Here is an 18,972-nt window from a genome sequence, read left to right on the forward strand (position 1 = left end):
GTCCATCACCAGCATCTCGACATCATATTCTGATCATGCAGTGTGATTTATATTCTGATGACTGCAGTGTGGTTTTGATTCTGATGATGCAGTGTGTTTTAGAATCTGATGATGCAGTGTGGTTTATATTCTGATGATGCAGTGTGGTTTAGATACTGATGATGCAGTGTGGTTTCGATTCTGATGACCGCAGTGTGGTTTATATTCTGATGACCGTAGTCTGGGTTAGATTCTGATCATGCAGTGTGGTTTACATTCTGATGATGCAGTGTGTTTTGTATTCTGATGACGGCAGTGTGGTTGAGATTCTGATGACCACAGTGTGATTTGGATTCTGATGACGCAGTGTGGTTTATATTCTGATGACCGCAGTGTGGGTTAGATTCTTTTCAAGCAGTGTGGTTTATATTCTGATGATGGAGTGTGGTTTAGATTCTGATGACCGCAGTGTGGTTTATATTCTGATGATGCAGTGTGGTTTATATTCTGATGATACAGTGTGGTTTATATTCTGATGATGCAGTGTGGTTTTTGTTCTGATGATGCAGTGTGGTTTTTGTTCTGATCATGCAGTGTGGTTTATATTCTGAAGACCGCAGTGTGGTTTATATTCTGATCATGCAGTGCGGTTTATATTCTGATGACCAGTGTGGTTTCGATTCTGATGACCGCAGTGTGGGTTAGATTCTGATGATGCCGTGTGATTTAGATTCTGATGATGCAGTGTGGTTTATATTCTGAGGACTGTAGTGCGGTTTATATTCTGATGACCGCAGTGTGGTTTCGATTCTGATGACCGCAGTGTGGTTTAGATTCTGATGATGCAGTGTGGTTTAGATTCTGATAATGCAGTGTGGTTTATATTCTGATGACCGCAGTCTAGGTTCGATTCTGATCATGCAGTGTGGTTTATATTCTGATGACCGCAGTGTGGTTTAGATTCTGATGACCACAGTGTGATTTGGATTCTGATGATGCAGTGTGGTTTATATTCTGATGACCGCAGTGTGGGTTAGATTCTGATCAAGCAGTGTGGTTTATATTCTGATCATGCAGTGTGGTTTAGATTCTGACGACCGCAGTGTGGTTTCGATTCTGACGACCGCAGTGTGGTTTATATTCTGATGATGCAGTGTGGTTTGGATTCTGATGATGCAGTGTGGTTTCGATTCTGATGATGCAGTGTGGTTCACATTCTGGTGATGCAGTGTGGTTTCGATTCTGATGATGCAGTGTGGTTTATATTCTGATGACCGTAGTCTGGGTTAGATTCTGATCATGCAGTGTGGTTTACATTCTGATCATGCAGTGTGGTATAGATTCTGATGATGCAGTGTGGTTTCGATTCTGGTGACGCAGTGTGGTTTATATTCTGATGACCGTAGTCTGGGTTAGATTCTGATCATGCAGTGTGGTTTACATTCTGATGATGCAGTGTGTTTTGTATTCTGATGACGGCAGTGTGGTTGAGATTCTGATGACCACAGTGTGATTTGGATTCTGATGACGCAGTGTGGTTTATATTCTGATGACCGCAGTGTGGTTTATATTCTGATGATGCAGTGTGGTTTAGATTCTGATGATGCAGTGTGGTTTATATTCTGATGACCGCAGTGTGGTTTATATTCTGATGATGCAGTGTGGTTTAGATTCTGATGATGCAGTGTGGTTTATATTCTGATGATGCAGTGTGGTTTGGATTCTGATAATGCAGTGTGGTTTGGATTCTGATAATGCAGTGTGGTTTATATTCTGATGATGCAGTGTGGTTTGGATTCTGATGATGCAGTGTGGTTTGGATTCTGATGATGCAGTGTGGTTTGGATTCTGATGATGCAGTGTGGTTTAGATTCTGATGATGCAGTGTGGTTTATATTCTGATGATGCAGTGTGGTTTGGATTCTGATAATGCAGTGTGGTTTATATTCTGATGATGCAGTGTGGTTTGGTTTCTGAAGATGCAGTGTGGTTTGGATTCTGATGATGCAGTGTGGTTTGGATTCCGATGATGCAGTGTGGTTTAGATTCTGATGATGCAGTGTGGTTTACATTCTGATGATGCAGTGTGGTTCACATTCTGGTGATGCAGTGTGGTTTCGATTCTGATGATGCAGTGTGGTTTATATTCTGATCATGCAGTGTGGTTTAGATTCTGATGATGCAGTGTGGTTTAGATTCTGATCATGCAGTGTGGTTTAGATTCTGATGATGCAGTGTGGTTTATATTCTGATGACCGCAGTGTGGGTTAGATTCTGCTCATGCAGTGTGGTTTAGATTCTGATGATGCAGTGTGGTTTAAATTTTGATGATGCAGTGTGGTTTAGATTCTCATGATGCAATGTGGTTTAGATTCTGATAATGCAGTGTGGTTTATATTCTGATAATGTAGTGTGGTTTATATTCTGAGGACCGCAGTGTGGTTTATATTCTGATAATGCAGTGTGGTTTAGATTGTGATGATGCAGTGTGGTTTACATTCTGATAATGCAGTGTGGTTTATATTCTGATGATGCAGTGTGCTTTATATTCTGATGATGCAGTGTCGTTTAGATTCTGATCATGCAGTGTGGTTTACATTCTGGTGATGCAGTGTGGTTTAGATTCCGTTGACCGCATTGTGTTTTATATTCTGATCATGCAGTGTGGTTTACATTCTGATGATGCAGTGTGGTTTACATTCTGGTGATGCAGTGTGGTTTAGATTCTGATGATGCAGTGTGGTTTATATTCTGATGATGCAGTGTGGTTCACATTCTGATGATGCCGTGTGGTTTAGATTCTGATGACCGCAGTGTGGTTTATATTCTGATGATGCAGTGTGGTTTAGATTCTGATCATGCAGTGTGGTTTACATTCTGGTGATGTAGTGTGGTTTCGATTCTGATGACCGCAGTGTGGTTTAGTTTCTCATGACGCAGTGTGATTTATATTCTGATGACTGCAGTGTGGTTTTGATTCTGATGATGCAGTGTGTTTTAGAATCTGATGATGCAGTGTGGTTTATATTCTGATGATGCAGTGTGGTTTAGATACTGATGATGCAGTGTGGTTTCGATTCTGATGACCGCAGTGTGGTTTATATTCTGATGACCGTCGTCTGGGTTAGATTCTGATCATGCAGTGTGGTTTACATTCTGATGATGCAGTGTGTTTTGTATTCTGATGACGGCAGTGTGGTTGAGATTCTGATGACCACAGTGTGATTTGGATTCTGATGACGCAGTGTGGTTTATATTCTGATGACCGCAGTGTGGGTTAGATTCTGATCAAGCAGTGTGGTTTATATTCTGATGATGGAGTGTGGTTTAGATTCTGATGACCGCAGTGTGGTTTATATTCTGATGATGCAGTGTGGTTTATATTCTGATGATACAGTGTGGTTTATATTCTGATGATGCAGTGTGGTTTTTGTTCTGATGATGCAGTGTGGTTTTTGTTCTGATGATGCAGTGTGGTTTATATTCTGAAGACCGCAGTGTGGTTTATATTCTGATCATGCAGTGTGGTTTAGATTCTGTTGACCGCAGTGTGATTTGGATTCTGATGATGCAGTGTGGGTTAGATTCTGATGATGCAGTGTGATTTAGATTCTGATGATGCAGTGTGGTTTATATTCTGAGGACTGTAGTGCGGTTTATATTCTGATGACCACAGTGTGGTTTCGATTCTGATGACCGCAGTGTGGGTTAGATTCTGATGATGCAGTGTGATTTAGATTCTGATGATGCAGTGTGGTTTATATTCTGAGGACTGTAGTGCGGTTTATATTCTGATGACCGCAGTGTGGTTTCGATTCTGATGACCGCAGTGTGGTTTAGATTCTGATGATGCAGTGTGGTTTAGATTCTGATAATGCAGTGTGGTTTATATTCTGATGACCGCAGTCTGGGTTAGATTCTGATCATGCAGTGTGGTTTATATTCTGATGACCGCAGTGTGGTTTAGATTCTGATGACCACAGTGTGATTTGGATTCTGATGATGCAGTGTGGTTTATATTCTGATGACCGCAGTGTGGGTTAGATTCTGATCAAGCAGTGTGGTTTATATTCTGATCATGCAGTGTGGTTTCGATTCTGATGACCGCAGTGTGGTTTAGATTCTGATGATGCAGTGTGGTTTAGATTCTGATAATGCAGTGTGGTTTATATTCTGATGACCGCAGTCTGGGTTCGATTCTGATCATGCAGTGTGGTTTATATTCTGATGACCGCAGTGTGGTTTAGATTCTGATGACCACAGTGTGATTTGGATTCTGATGATGCAGTGTGGTTTATATTCTGATGACCGCAGTGTGGGTTAGATTCTGATCAAGCAGTGTGGTTTATATTCTGATCATGCAGTGTGGTTTAGATTCTGACGACCGCAGTGTGGTTTCGATTCTGACGACCGCAGTGTGGTTTATATTCTGATGATGCAGTGTGGTTTGGATTCTGATGATGCAGTGTGGTTTCGATTCTGATGATGCAGTGTGGTTCACATTCTGGTGATGCAGTGTGGTTTCGATTCTGATGATGCAGTGTGGTTTATATTCTGATCATGCAGTGTGGTTTAGATTCTGATGATGCAGTGTGGTTTAGATTCTGATCATGCAGTGTGGTTTAGATACTGATGATGCAGTGTGGTTTCGATTCTGATGACCGCAGTGTGGTTTATATTCTGATGACCGTCGTCTGGGTTAGATTCTGATCATGCAGTGTGGTTTACATTCTGATGATGCAGTGTGTTTTGTATTCTGATGACGGCAGTGTGGTTGAGATTCTGATGACCACAGTGTGATTTGGATTCTGATGACGCAGTGTGGTTTATATTCTGATGACCGCAGTGTGGGTTAGATTCTGATCAAGCAGTGTGGTTTATATTCTGATGATGGAGTGTGGTTTAGATTCTGATGACCGCAGTGTGGTTTATATTCTGATGATGCAGTGTGGTTTATATTCTGATGATACAGTGTGGTTTATATTCTGATGATGCAGTGTGGTTTTTGTTCTGATGATGCAGTGTGGTTTTTGTTCTGATGATGCAGTGTGGTTTATATTCTGAAGACCGCAGTGTGGTTTATATTCTGATCATGCAGTGTGGTTTAGATTCTGTTGACCGCAGTGTGATTTGGATTCTGATGATGCAGTGTGGGTTAGATTCTGATGATGCAGTGTGATTTAGATTCTGATGATGCAGTGTGGTTTATATTCTGAGGACTGTAGTGCGGTTTATATTCTGATGACCACAGTGTGGTTTCGATTCTGATGACCGCAGTGTGGGTTAGATTCTGATGATGCAGTGTGATTTAGATTCTGATGATGCAGTGTGGTTTATATTCTGAGGACTGTAGTGCGGTTTATATTCTGATGACCGCAGTGTGGTTTCGATTCTGATGACCGCAGTGTGGTTTAGATTCTGATGATGCAGTGTGGTTTAGATTCTGATAATGCAGTGTGGTTTATATTCTGATGACCGCAGTCTGGGTTAGATTCTGATCATGCAGTGTGGTTTATATTCTGATGACCGCAGTGTGGTTTAGATTCTGATGACCACAGTGTGATTTGGATTCTGATGATGCAGTGTGGTTTATATTCTGATGACCGCAGTGTGGGTTAGATTCTGATCAAGCAGTGTGGTTTATATTCTGATCATGCAGTGTGGTTTAGATTCTGACGACCGCAGTGTGGTTTATATTCTGATGATGCAGTGTGGTTTATATTCTGATGATGCAGTGTGGTTTATATTTTGATAATGCAGTGTGATTTAGATTCTGATGATGCAGTGTGATTTATATTCTGAAGATGCAGTGTGTTTTATATTCTGATGATGCAGTGTGGTTTAGATTCTGAAGATGCAGTGTGATTTAGATTCTGAAGATGCAGTGTGATTTAGATTCTGAAGATGCAGTGTGGTTTATATTCTGATGATGCAGGGTGGTTTAGATTCTGATGATGCAGGGTGGTTTAGATTCTGATGATGCAGTGTGGTTTAGATTCTGATGATGCAGTGTGGTTTCGATTCTGAAGATGCAGTGTGATTTAGATTCTGAAGATGCAGTGTGGTTTATATTCTGATGATGCAGTGTGGTTTCTATTCTGATGATGCAGGGTGGTTTAGATTCTGATGATGCAGTGTGGTTTATATTCTGATGATGCAGGGTGGTTTAGATTCTGATGATGCAGTGTGATTTAGATTCTGAAGATGCTGTGTGATTTGTATTCTGATGATGTCGTGTGGTTTTGGTTCCAATGATGCAATGTGGTTTAGATTCTGATGTAATATGGATTCAATTCTGATGATGTCATATGGTTTAGATTCTGATGATGTAATATGGATTAGGTTCTGATGATGTGATATGGAATCGATTCTGATTTGAAGTGGTTTGGATTCCGATGATGCAGTGTGGTTTAGATTCTGGTGACGCAGTGTGATTTATATTCTGATGACCACAGTGTGGTTTAGATTCTGATGGTGCAGTGTGGTTTATATTCTGATAATTCAGTGTGGTTTATATTCTGATAATTCAGTGTGGTTTATATTCTGATGACGCAGTGTGGTTTATATTCTGATAATTCAGTGTGGTTTATATTCTGATAATTCAGTGTGATTTATATTCTGATAATTCAGTGTGGTTTATATTCTGACGATGCAGTGTGGTTTAGATTCTGATGACCACTGTGTGATTTATATTCTGATGATGCAGTGTGGTTTTGGTTCCGATGATGCAGTGTGATTTAGATTCTGATGACCGCAGTGTTGTTTAGATTCTGATGACGCAGTGTGGTTTATATTCTGATGATGCAGTGTGGTTTTGATTCTGATGACCGCTGTGTGATTTATATTCTGACGATGCAGTGTGGTTTTGGTTCCGATGATGCAGTGTGGTTTTGATTCTGATGTAACATGGATTCGATTCTGACGCTGTAATATGGATTAGGTTCTGACGCTGTAATATGGATTAGATTCTGATGATGTAATATGGATTAGATTCTGACGCTGTAATATGGATTAGATTCTGATGATGTAATATGGATTAGATTCTGATGATGTAATATGGATTAGATTCTGACGCTGTAATATGGATTAGATTCTGACGCTGTAATATGGATTAGATTCTGATGATGTAATATGGATTAGATTCTGACGATGTAATATGGATTAGATTCTGATGATGTAATATGGATTAGATTCTGATGATGTAATATGGATTAGATTCTGATGATGTAATATGGATTAGATTCTGATGATGCAGTGTGGATTAAATTCTGATGATTTTGATATGGTTCAGATTCTGATGATTCACTGTGTTTGTTTCTGCTGATGCAGTGTAGTTTAGATTCTATAAATACAGTATGGTTTGGATTCTGATGTTGTCATGTGGTGTCGACACTGATGGTGCAGTATGATTTTGATTCTGATGATATATGGTTTAGATTCTGACCATGTGGCATGATTCAGATTCTGATGGTGGCAATATGCTTAAGTTTAATATGCCAGAGTCAGGAGCTCCCTTATCAGATTCTATCTTCGATACGCCCACTTTGAAGATCCATTCCATCTCTTCTTTGTCCATGAGATCCTGCCTCTGTTGTGGATATTTCATTGTTTTTCACCTTGTCTTATTGTTTGAAAACTATCTTTTTGATGGTTTTCATTACATCATTCGACATTTTTTTACTTATCGGCTCCATGGGGGAGGAGAGGAACAGCTCTGACATGGAGACCTCCAACTCTTATGTTTACTTTCCTATGTTTATTTTAGCTGGTGTCACTGCTCCTAATCAAGGCCAGATTTGGCTATGTGATGCCATCAGGGATCTGCTGTTTGGCTTCTTTGTCTTGCCTCGTACTGGTGTTTGCCATCAACAGCACTCCAATATAAAAATGACTATTATGCATTTTCTGACTTATTGACGGGTTTGTTTGTTCATGGAATTTGCATTTAGCTGCACAGGCCTCCTCCTGATGTGTGGATTTGGAGGATTGAGGTTCATTCCAACTATCATGGCGTTATGCTTCCTCTTTTATCAAATCCACCGTATGCTTCGTCAATTTGCCATTCTTGTTCTTTCCTATCATGGCTGCCATATTCATGGCAGTGGAATTGCTGGCAAGTGACTTGTAGGTGTGGACTGCTCGCTGATGTTCTCTGCTGGCAATTACAGGGAGCCTTAACCTACTTCCAGTCTAAAGTTAACTGTGTTTTGGACTATGCAGTGTTAATGGTTGAGAAACAGGCCTATACAGTTCCCTGCCACAGGTACCTGAGCCTCCACCAGTCCAAAATGGATTCTGTAGTTAGTGGATGACTGATAATGAAGTACAGTAATGAGTTTTCCTTTGGAGAAGGAGAGTTTTATATCACTGGAGAATCTTTTTTTTACCAAGTATATTACCATAAATAGAATGTTCCTATCCAATTGAGATCACCCTTATCTACTTCTCACAGCATTCCTCGCCAGCGGAGAGATGCAATTTTTGTTTCTAACTAGAGAGTATTTTGTTTCCATGACATCCATCTATTACTTCAGTTACGTGGAGAGATTAGAGAAGCTGGAGAGTTGTTCTCCTTGGAGCAGAGAAGGTTAAAGGGAGATTTAATAGAGGAGTTCAAAATTATGAAGAGTTTTGATGGAGTAAATTAGGAGTAAATGTTTCTCGTGGCAGAAGGGTCGGTAACCAGAGGACACAGATTTAAGGTGATTGGAAAAAAGAACCGGAGGCGAGATGAGGAGATTTTTTTAAAGCAGTGAGTTGTTAAGATTTGGAATGTACTGCCTGAAAGAGTGGTGAAAGCAGATTCAGTAATAACTTTCAAAAGAGAATTGGATAAATACTTGAAGGAGAAAAATTTCCAGAGCTATGGGGAAAGGGCAGGGAAGTAGGACTAATTGAGTAGCTCTTTCAAAGAGCCGGCACAGGCACGATGGGCCGTTTGGCCTCCTTCTGTGCCGTATCATTGTATGGTTCTATTTCAAAGGACACTTGTCCCAAGTTGTTGCCTGCTCAAAATGATAAATTTACACATTTAATTCAGTTTGTACAATAAAAGCAGTTCAATACATTGGAGGTACTTCTACTAAAACTACTATTTCTACTAATCTGCTGCTGAAACCATCATCGATGCATTTGCTACCTCCTGACTCGACTATTCAGTGGTCTCTTGACCGGCCTCCCATCTTCCACCTTCCATAAACTTGAGCTCATCCAAAACTTAGCTGCACGTATCCTGACCTCCACCAAGTCCCATTCGCCATGACCCCTGTGCTCGCTGACCTACAATGGCTCCCGGTCCACTACTGCCTCGAATTTAAAATTCTCATCCTGCTGTTCAAATCCCTCCATAACCTTGCCCCTCCCTATCTCTGTCGCCTCCTCCATCCCTACATCCCTCCAAGATCTCTGCGCTCCTCCAAATTTGGCCTCTTTCGCATCCCCCACTTCCTTCATTCCACCATTGGTGGCTGTGCCTTCAGCTGCCTGGGCCCTAAGCTCTTCAATTCTCTCCCTAAACCTCTCTGCCTCTCCACCTCTCTCTCCTCTTTTAAGACACTCCTTAAACCTATGTCTTTGACCAAGCTTTTGGTCACCCCCCCCTAATATCTCCCTCTTTGGCTCGGTGTCAACATTTGTCTGATTCCGCTCCTGTGAAGCGTCTTGGGACATTTTCCTATGTTGAAGGTGCTATATAAATGCAAGCTGTTGTTGTAAAACAACAAATTGAATGGACAATTTACTGGTAAACTGAATTAGGAGCCATTGGGGTAGATTTTGAGGCATTTCTACTAAAACAGTGGAAATGGGGTGGTCGTGCCCTGAAAATGTTGGGGAATTACAACACCCCATTACCATTATCACCGTCATCCTCCCAGCCCGGGCCTACCACTGGGCAGTTGTAGTGGCATCCTGAGTCAGGCGGTAGACCCATTTAAAATGCAAATTGAGGTCCTATGATATTCTTAGGATCCCAAATTTTAGGACATTTTAGGAGAGCACGTAGTCTGGAGGCCTCAAAATTCACCCATAGCCTTTAAAGCTGGTTTTCAGCCAACTAAAAAACATTGTTCTTGGGAAAAGATGAAAGGGGCAGTGTGTCAGGAAAAGAAAGGAAACTTGAACAGTTTAAACTTAAAAAAAAAGAAAGAATAGAATAGGTTGAAATGAGAAAAAATAAAGTTAAAATAAAAAAGGACAATGAGTAGGAAGGAAAAAAACGGATCACAGGCCCTGGACCCTACATTCCTGCTATGTCTTGGCCAATATTATTCTCTCGACCAGGCATCCACAGGAGTCAACCACTTTGTTTGGATTTTGGACAGCTGACACTTTGGGGGTAATTTTAACCCTCAAGAACGGATGGGTTGGGGATGGGTCGGAGGTTAAAATAACAACTTTTTGGAGCAGGACCGCATCCTCGCTCCAAAGCGCCCACTTCCGGGTTTGACCCAGGCAGGTTTGTCTGGGTGTGCACAACAGACACCAGGAAGTTCTGCCCTCACTTAAAGCCGGCGGGCCAATACTTAAAAGGGCACCATACCTCATTGAAATAGTTGAAGTACTTTGTGTATTGCAAAAGTAAAATGAATTTAATCTTACCTGTTCAGGTTTTCCATCACTTCTAATTCACGTCAGGTGAAAGTAGGGGGGATGGGCCGGATCCATGAGGTGAGTGCCTTTATTGCACTGCTTGTGGGCCCGGAGGAGCAGGAGTGCTTCATCCAGGCCCAACATGCTCACCTGGCCGACAGGACCCCCACGATGCTGGACACCCCCCCCCCCCCCCCCACCGATTGCCGATGCTGGACCCCCCAATCCTGATGTTGGACTCCCCCAATCCCCGATGCATGCTGACCCCCCTGATCCCAATGCGGGCTGACCCCACCCCCCCCCCCCGATCCCGATGCCGGCTGACTCACCCCCCACCCCGATACTCGCTGGCCCCTCCCCCCCTTCCCGATCCCAATGGTAGCTGATCCCTTCCACGATCTCGTGCTCGCTGACCCCCTCGATTTCATCCATGTCCCCCCAACCCCCCCTCTGATTTTTGCCAGGGCCCACAATCTCACTTTCCCTCTCAACCCCCTCTCTGATTCGCTGCTCAAACCTGTCAATCTGGCTGCATGGCTCGTGGGAAGCACAAATTCTCACCTTCAATTGCGTTGCGATCACAGATTGCGACACATTTATTTGGCTTCCAGTTTCCCCACGCACATAGCTAGGTATGGCTGTGTTCTCAGCTCCAATTTTAAATCATGTCCTTTGTCCCAAAATTTGCACAGAGCTGCCCCTGCTGTGTCGCTGTAACTTTGCCGGAAACCTGGTTCAAGGGGTTTCTGCCACACTTCCGGCAAAGTTACGGCAGCAGAGCAGGGGCAGCTCTGAGGAAATGCTGGGCCTTTAGTTTGTGCATAATTTACCTGTGTTTAATTTGTTTAGCTGTTGTATTTGTCTCTGTGTGTTGTGAACTGCTCCATGCTCTCCCAGTTGAGGAAGTAACAGGGTGGATGGCTGCATAGCCAACTGACGAGTTGCAGAGAATGCAGGAGGCCTTGATAGACTTGCATGCGTCCCTTGAATGGTCTTTGCTGTAGTTGCTGTGTGCTCGTTGCTTTGAGTGGCACTGCCCACTATTACTTGGGCAGTTATTTTTTTTAAATTCATTTTCAGGTTGTGGGCGTCACTGCTAAAGCTAGTATTTATTGCCCGTCTCCATTTGCCCTGAGAAGGCAGAGGTGGTTCTTCTTCTTCAACCACTGCAGTCGTAACGGTTTGATACAACTTAAGAGTTAACCAGTTTGGTGTTGGGCTGGAATAACATCCAAGCCAGGCCAGGTGAGGACAGTAGGTTTTGTTCCCTCAAGGGCATTAATGGGTTTTTGCAACTTCGTGGTCACTTTTACAGATACCAGCTTTTTATTTCCAGATTTTTTTTTTCAATTTCTCATACTACTATGGTAGGATTTGAATATGCATCCTCTGGATTACCAGTCCAATAACATAACCACTATGCTATCGTACCCTCGGATGATGGTGTTGCATGCCAGCCGTAGCTCCTGTGCAATGAAATGTTGGAATGGTTGAATGGATGCCGAGCCAAAGAGGAGATATTAGGAAGGATGACAAATAACAGGGATATGGTAACATAGTGGTTATGTTACTGGACTAATAATCTGGAGACGATGAGTTCAAATCCTGCTATGACAGCTGAGGAATTTAAATTTAGTTAATTAAATAAATAAAATCTGGGCTAAAAAGCAATGGAGATCCATGAAACTACTGGATTGTTGTAAAAATCCATCTGGTTCACTGATGCCCTTTAGGGAAGGAAACTTGCTGTCCTTATCTGGTCTGACCTGCATATGACTCCAGACCCACAGCAATGTGGTTGATTCTTAACTGCCCTCCAGCAAGTCACTCCATTGTACAATCCTGCTGCAATAAAGCATGGACTGTAGTGGTTCAAGAAGGTGGCTCACCACCACCTTCTCAGGGGCAATATAGGGATGGGCAATAAATGCTGGCCTTGCCAACGATGCCCACATCCCATGAATGAATAAAAAAAATGTAACAGTCAGAAAATTGTGTATGAACGTCTGCCGCAATATGCGTTTCTGGCAGGCAAGCCTCCCTGACAAGATTGTGAAGTCGGAAAGTAACTTCTGTATTGTACCATTAAATACAAATGGCTCAGTAGACTTTAGATTAATTAGACCATGTGACAATAGCAATTATTTTTAACGGATGTTATTTATATTTCAGTCTGAATACAGAATGGCTCGTTACATGAAGTGTGGTGGACTGGCTCTGGTTATTCTCCTCGTGGTTGAGCAGGGCGTGCGTTCCTTCCCTGAAGTGGAGGCTGCGGCACAGGGTGAGTATCACCTGGGGTCAACAGGACCAGCTGGTGGTCGAGTTTAAGCTGCCATTTGAAGGCAGGATATGTGGAAGATACCAGGAAAGAAAATAAAAAGAAAACTAACATTGATAAAATCCTGTAGTTGTTAAAGCAAACGTTTTTCTGAAGGCAAAATCTTAACTGATGAATCCTGGCCAATTATCATCTTCTGGCAATAGCATCTTCAGGACAGGTAACTAGCCACGTTTATAGAAGATGCTAGCGGATCTCCTGTGGCGATGCTCACTTCGAGCCAGAGGGTACGCTGATGTGTGATGTCTGATGTGTGACATCTGGAATGTGATAGGAAGTAAGTGTGATGCTTACAAGAATTGTGCACTATATGCAAGCCTTTTGATATATTATACACACAATTTCATGAACTCCATCTCCTACTGGGCAGTCGCAGCTAGCATTTTTGCCATTATTTGACGGAGAAGGTAGCTTTGTCTCCACATTTACTTTTGTCTCCTTTCTCCCCACAACACATCATTCTACATCCCTTCAACTTCCAGTCTCTCAAGACTACTTTTCTGTTGATACAACAAGATGGCACCATGAAGGCACAATCCCAACCGACAGAAAGGCCTCCTTCATCAAGATGAGGTGACAAAGGCACATCTTTGTTGATATGCTCAAGGAGCTCTGATGAATCTGTGGACTAGCCGACATGGGTAATGGTGGATCTGTGCCACTTGCCTCAGGTACAGGTAGTCCTCCCTCTGAGGAATCCTCTGGAAATCCTCCTTAATCTTTAGCTCTCAGAGGGCAAGAGGGAATTCCAAAAGATATGGCCATCCTACCAATGGGAGATGTTGCAAAATCAAAGTGAAACTCCCCTCACTGGTAGGTGCTAGAAGGGGCAAAAAAATGTTTTAAAGAATAAAACGCTAGATTAAATTAAAATGCAAAACAATGCACTGAAATAAATGCAACAGAAGGAAACGGTAAAAGAAAAAAATGGAAAAACACTCACCTAACCACTGGACACGGAGGTATAAGACGTACAGGAAGTGACTTCTCCTGGCTGTGCGGCTGGTGTGATATCATTCGATAGGTGCTGCAATATGGAACATCACAGGCTTGAAGGGCCACCACGTACTTATTATTTTTTGACCTCCAATGAGGCTTGCACGCTGTTGTGGCATAAACCTCCGGTTCTCCCAGTGCAGGCCAGTTGGAAAGTATTGCAGCATTTGACCTCTCTTTTCCCCCCCTGCCACAACTCTCCTGCCCTCCTGCCCTGACCCACCAGTGGTATACAGTCAGGAGGGAGTGGCCCTGGGAGTCCTCAATATTGACTCCGGATCCCATGAAATCTCATGGCATCAGGTCAAACATGGGCAAGGAAACCTTCTGCTGATAACCACCTACCGCACTCCCTCAGCTGATGCATCAGTCCTCTTCCATGTTGAGCACCACCTGGAGGAAGCACTGAGGGTAGCAGGGGCACATAATGTACTCTGGGTGGAGGACTTCAATGTCCATCACCAAGAGTGTCTCGGTCGCACCACTACTGACCGAGCTGGCCGAGTCCTGAAGGACATAGCTGCAAGACTGGGCCTGGGGCAGATGGTGAGCGAACCAACATGAGGGAAAAAACTACTTGTCCTCATCCTCACCAATCTACCTGTCGCAGATGCATCTGTCCATGACAGTATTGGTAGGAGTGACCACCGCACAGTCCTTGTGGAGACAAAGTCCCGTCTTCACACTGAGGACACCATTCAACATGTTGTGTGGCACTACCACCGTGCTAAATGGGATAGATTCAGAACAGATCCAGCAGCTCAAAACTGGGGCGCTGTGGGCCATCAGCAGCAGCAGAATTGCATTCCAGCACAATCTGTAACCTCATGGCGTGGCATATTCCTCACCCTACCATAACCAACAAGCCAGGGGATTAACCCTGGTTCAATGAGGAGTGTAGAAGAGCATGCCAGGAGCAGCACCAGGCATAACTAAAAATGAGGTGCCAACCTGGTGAAGTTACAACACAGGACTACATGCATGTTAAACAGCAGAAGCAACATGCTATAGACAGAGCTAAACGATTCCACAACCAACGGATCAGATCAAAGCTCTGCAGTCCTGCCACATCCATTCGTGAATGGTGGTGGACAATTAAACAACTAACGGGAGGAGGAGGCTCCATGAACATCCTCAATGATGGCAGAGTCCAGCATGTGAGTGCAAAAGACAAGGCTGAAGCATTTGCAACCATCTTCAGCCAGAAGTGCCGAGTGGATGATCCATCTCGGCCTCCACCCAAGATCCCCAGCATCACAGAAGCCAGTTTTCAGCCAATTCGATTCACTCAATGTGATATTAAGAAATGGATACAGCAAAGGCTATGGGCCTCGACAACATCCCGGTTGTAGTGCTGAAGACTTGTGCTCCAGAACTAGGCATGCCTCTAGCCAAGCTGTTCCAGTACAGCTACAACACTGGCATCCACGCGACAATGTGGAAAATTGCCCAGGTATGTCCTGTCCACAAAAAGCAGGACAAATCCAATCCGGCCAATTACCGCCCCATCAGTCTATTCTCAATCATCAGCAAAGTGATGGAAGGTGTCGTTGACCGTGCTATCAAGCGGCACTTACCAATAAGCTGCTCACCGATGCTCAGTTTGGGTTCCGCCAGGACCACTCAGCACCAGACCTCATTACAGCCTTGGCCCAAACATAGACAAAAGAGCTGAATTCAATATGTGAGGTGAGAGTGACTGCCCTTGACATCAAGGCAGCATTTGACCGAGTGTGGCACCAAGGAGCCCTACTAAAATTGAAGTCAGTGGGAATTAGGGGGAAAACTCTTCAGTGGCTGGAGTCATACCTAGCACAAAGGAAAATGGTAGTGGTTGTTGGAGGTCAATCATCTCAGCCCCAGTACATTGCTGCAGGAGTTCCTCAGGGCAGTGTCCTAGGCCCAGCCATCATCAACTGCTTCATCAATGACCTTCCCTCCATCATAAGGTCAGAAATGGGGATGTTCGCTGATGATTGCACAGTGTTCAGTTCCATTCGCAACCCATCAGATAATGAAGCAGTCCGTGCCCGCATGCAGCAAGACCTGGACAACATCCAGGCTTGGGCTGATAAATGGCAAGTAACATTCGCGCCAGACATGTGCCAGGCAATGACCATCTCCAAAAAGAGAAAGTCTAACCACCTCGCCTTGACATTCAACGGCAATACCATCGGCGAATCCCCCACCATCAACATCCTGGGGGTCACCATTGACCAGAAACTTAACTTGACCAGCTACATAAATACTGTGCCTACAAGAGCAGGTCAGAGGCTGGGTATTCTGCGGCGAGTGACTCACCTCCCGACTCCCCAAAGCCTTTCCACCGTCTACAAGGCACAAGTCAGGAGTGTGATGGAATACTCTCCACTTGCCTGGATGAATGCAGCTCCAACAACACTCAAGAAGCTCGACACCATCCAGGACAAAGCAACCCGCTTGATTGGCACCCCATCCACCACCCTAAACATTCACTCCCTTCACCACCGGCGCACCGTGGCTGCAGTGTGTACCATCTACAGGATGCACAGCAGCAACTCGCCAAGGCTTCTTGGACAGCAGCTCCCAAACCCGCGACCTCTACCACCTAGAAGGATAAAGGCAGCAGGCACATGGGAACAACACCCACCTGCACGTTCCTCTCCAAGTCACACACCATCCTGACTTGGAAATATATCGTAGTTCCTTAAACGTTGCTGGGTCAAAATCCTGGAACTCCCTACCTAACAGCACCGTGGGAGTACCTTCGCCACACAGACTGTAATGGTTCAAGAAGGTGGCTCACCACCACCTTCTCAAGGGCAATTAGGGATGGGCAATAAATGCCCACATTTGCCAGCGACGCCCACACCCCATGAATGAATAAAAAAAACATGGAATAGTTAAGGCGAATAGCATAGATACATTTAAGGGGAAGCTAGATAAGTACATGAGGGGGAAAGAAATAGAAGGATATGCTGATAGGGTTAGATGAAATAGAGTGGGTGATGGCTCGTTTGGAGCATAAACACCAGAATAGACCAGTTGGGCCGAATGTCCTGTTTCTGTGCTGTAAATTCTATGTAATGCACATTTGCAGTTTTCTTAATGGTACTTGGGGTCTGCTACTTGAACTAAATCCTGGGACCATTCTGGTTCCCTACACTGTACAAATATAACCTGCATTCACTTCTGAGAGAACCAAATATAAGCAAACTTAAGAGCCATTACATTTATTAAAGAATGCTTAACAAGCTCTCTTGGGGGGTGAATGGGAAGAAAAGAAAAGCCAGACAAGTCATGTGTCATTGACATGACCATAACAAGCCTGATGGCACATTTTGACATGACTTACATCAGTATATCATGTTTGTAGAGAAACAGAAAATAGTTTGCATAGCACCTTTCCATGCTATTTGTGCCAAATCCAGTATTTGGAAGAATTACCCCATCTGTTCTTTCTCTGTTTCTCTCTGAAGGTTGTCCAGACTGTAGACTGAAGGAGAACAAGTATTTCTCAAGAAGAGGGGTGCCCATCTTTCAGTGTACAGGCTGCTGTTTCTCCCGTGCTTATCCCACTCCAATGAGGTCCAAGAAAACGATGCTGGTTCCCAAGAATATCACTTCAGAGGCAACATGCTGCGTAGCTAAATTATTTTACAAGGTAAGACTTTTAGATGAAGTATAAAATCTCATTACAAGAACTGCATTTGGTAATGAGACTGAAAATGAACTCCATTCTTTCACCAAAATAAGCAGTGCACTAAATACAATGCATTTGAGGGATTGTTTTGCCAGGCTATACTTCTGGTGTGGACCCTCAGAAAATGGGACCACGGGACAGAGATAGGTGTTGGCTTTATATCGGATATTGTCATACATCTTTTACTCCTAATACAAGTTCAAGGTGCAGGGAAACACTGAAAATGTCTGATTAATATTTTATTAAATCAAGTCAATGAGATAATAAAACATAACCCCTTACATGCAGTATATATGAGATATAGGTACCAATAATATTCACATATTTCAGGAGATGTCTTTGCTGTTTACACTAGCCTCAGAGTAGATTGAAGAGTTTCCCTCTTGAGCTTTTGTTCGCTGAATTCTTATATGTTTCATTATGTAGGACAAATGTGTGGAACAGATGTCATCACTACCCCCCTGTGTGTTTCCTATTCACACAGCTGCTGTTAACCTTTCTTGTGTCTTATCTCTTCCAATCTTTATTGCAAAGAAAATGTATTCTCTTATCTACACTGACTTCTTCACACTCCCCCTGCTGTGATAAAAAGCCTGTCTGTGTCTCTCTCTAGTGTACAAATGTAAGGAATCTTGCAACACCAGGTTATAGTCCAACAGTTTTATTTGAAAATCACAAGCTTTCAGAGGCTTTCTCCTCACCTGACGAAGGAGAAAGCCTCCGAAAGCTTGTGATTTTCAAATAAAACTGTTGGACTATAACCTGGTGTTGTAAGATTCCTTACATTTGTACACCCCAGTCCATCACCGGCATCTCCACATCATCTCTCTAGTGTGTTTTGAACTCTCAATATTATATTCTATATAATGCCAATTAGCTTATTTTGTTCAATAATTTATATGTGCCTACCCTTGCAACAGGGCTACAACGTTATAGGGTTAATTCCGTGACCGTGCTCCAGTCCAGCAAGGTTCGAATTTGGGAACCTAACTTTGCAAAAGTACCCCTTTGATGCCAGATTAATAGGAGTACAGTCGCATTCCTTATATGTATCTTATAACTGCAGCGGCATTGCTAAGAGAAATGTCTGAGCACCCTGATGGCTAAATGCAAGGCGCCCTGTGTGATACTCAGCCATGTAGACTGGAAGTACAATTCTCATTCTGTGCTGAGTTTGCTGATCCCAGTGATAGGGATGCCACAAGGTGCCGATAAGGTAAGAAAGGGAAAAATCAACCAGGTTTTCAGCTCCCAGTGAACCCCTGCAGAGAAATGTATGATCTTCAGGTGAGGACGGGACTGGGCTCAGCTGCAGTGACCCCCTCACACTTGGACTTCTGCCAAAGATTTGGCACACACGCAGCGACAGAACAGTTTGTCAAAT

At 43.4% G+C, this 18,972-nt stretch overlaps 1 protein-coding gene across 2 annotated transcripts in view; it reads left to right on the forward strand.

Moving 5' to 3' along the window:
- Positions 1-18,972, forward strand: part of cga (glycoprotein hormones, alpha polypeptide) — a 158,276-nt gene that overhangs the window by 107,142 nt on the left and 32,162 nt on the right. For both annotated transcript variants that reach the window (XM_067989170.1, XM_067989169.1), the window contains exons 3-4: positions 12,742-12,853; positions 17,365-17,549. In XM_067989170.1, coding sequence (XP_067845271.1) covers positions 12,754-12,853; positions 17,365-17,549 — 285 coding nt within the window. In that variant the 5' untranslated portion in view covers positions 12,742-12,753. The remainder of the gene's footprint in view (positions 1-12,741; positions 12,854-17,364; positions 17,550-18,972) is intronic.

Source organism: Heptranchias perlo, chromosome 8, assembly GCF_035084215.1.
Source record: "Heptranchias perlo isolate sHepPer1 chromosome 8, sHepPer1.hap1, whole genome shotgun sequence".
Taxonomy (NCBI): domain Eukaryota; kingdom Metazoa; phylum Chordata; class Chondrichthyes; order Hexanchiformes; family Hexanchidae; genus Heptranchias; species Heptranchias perlo.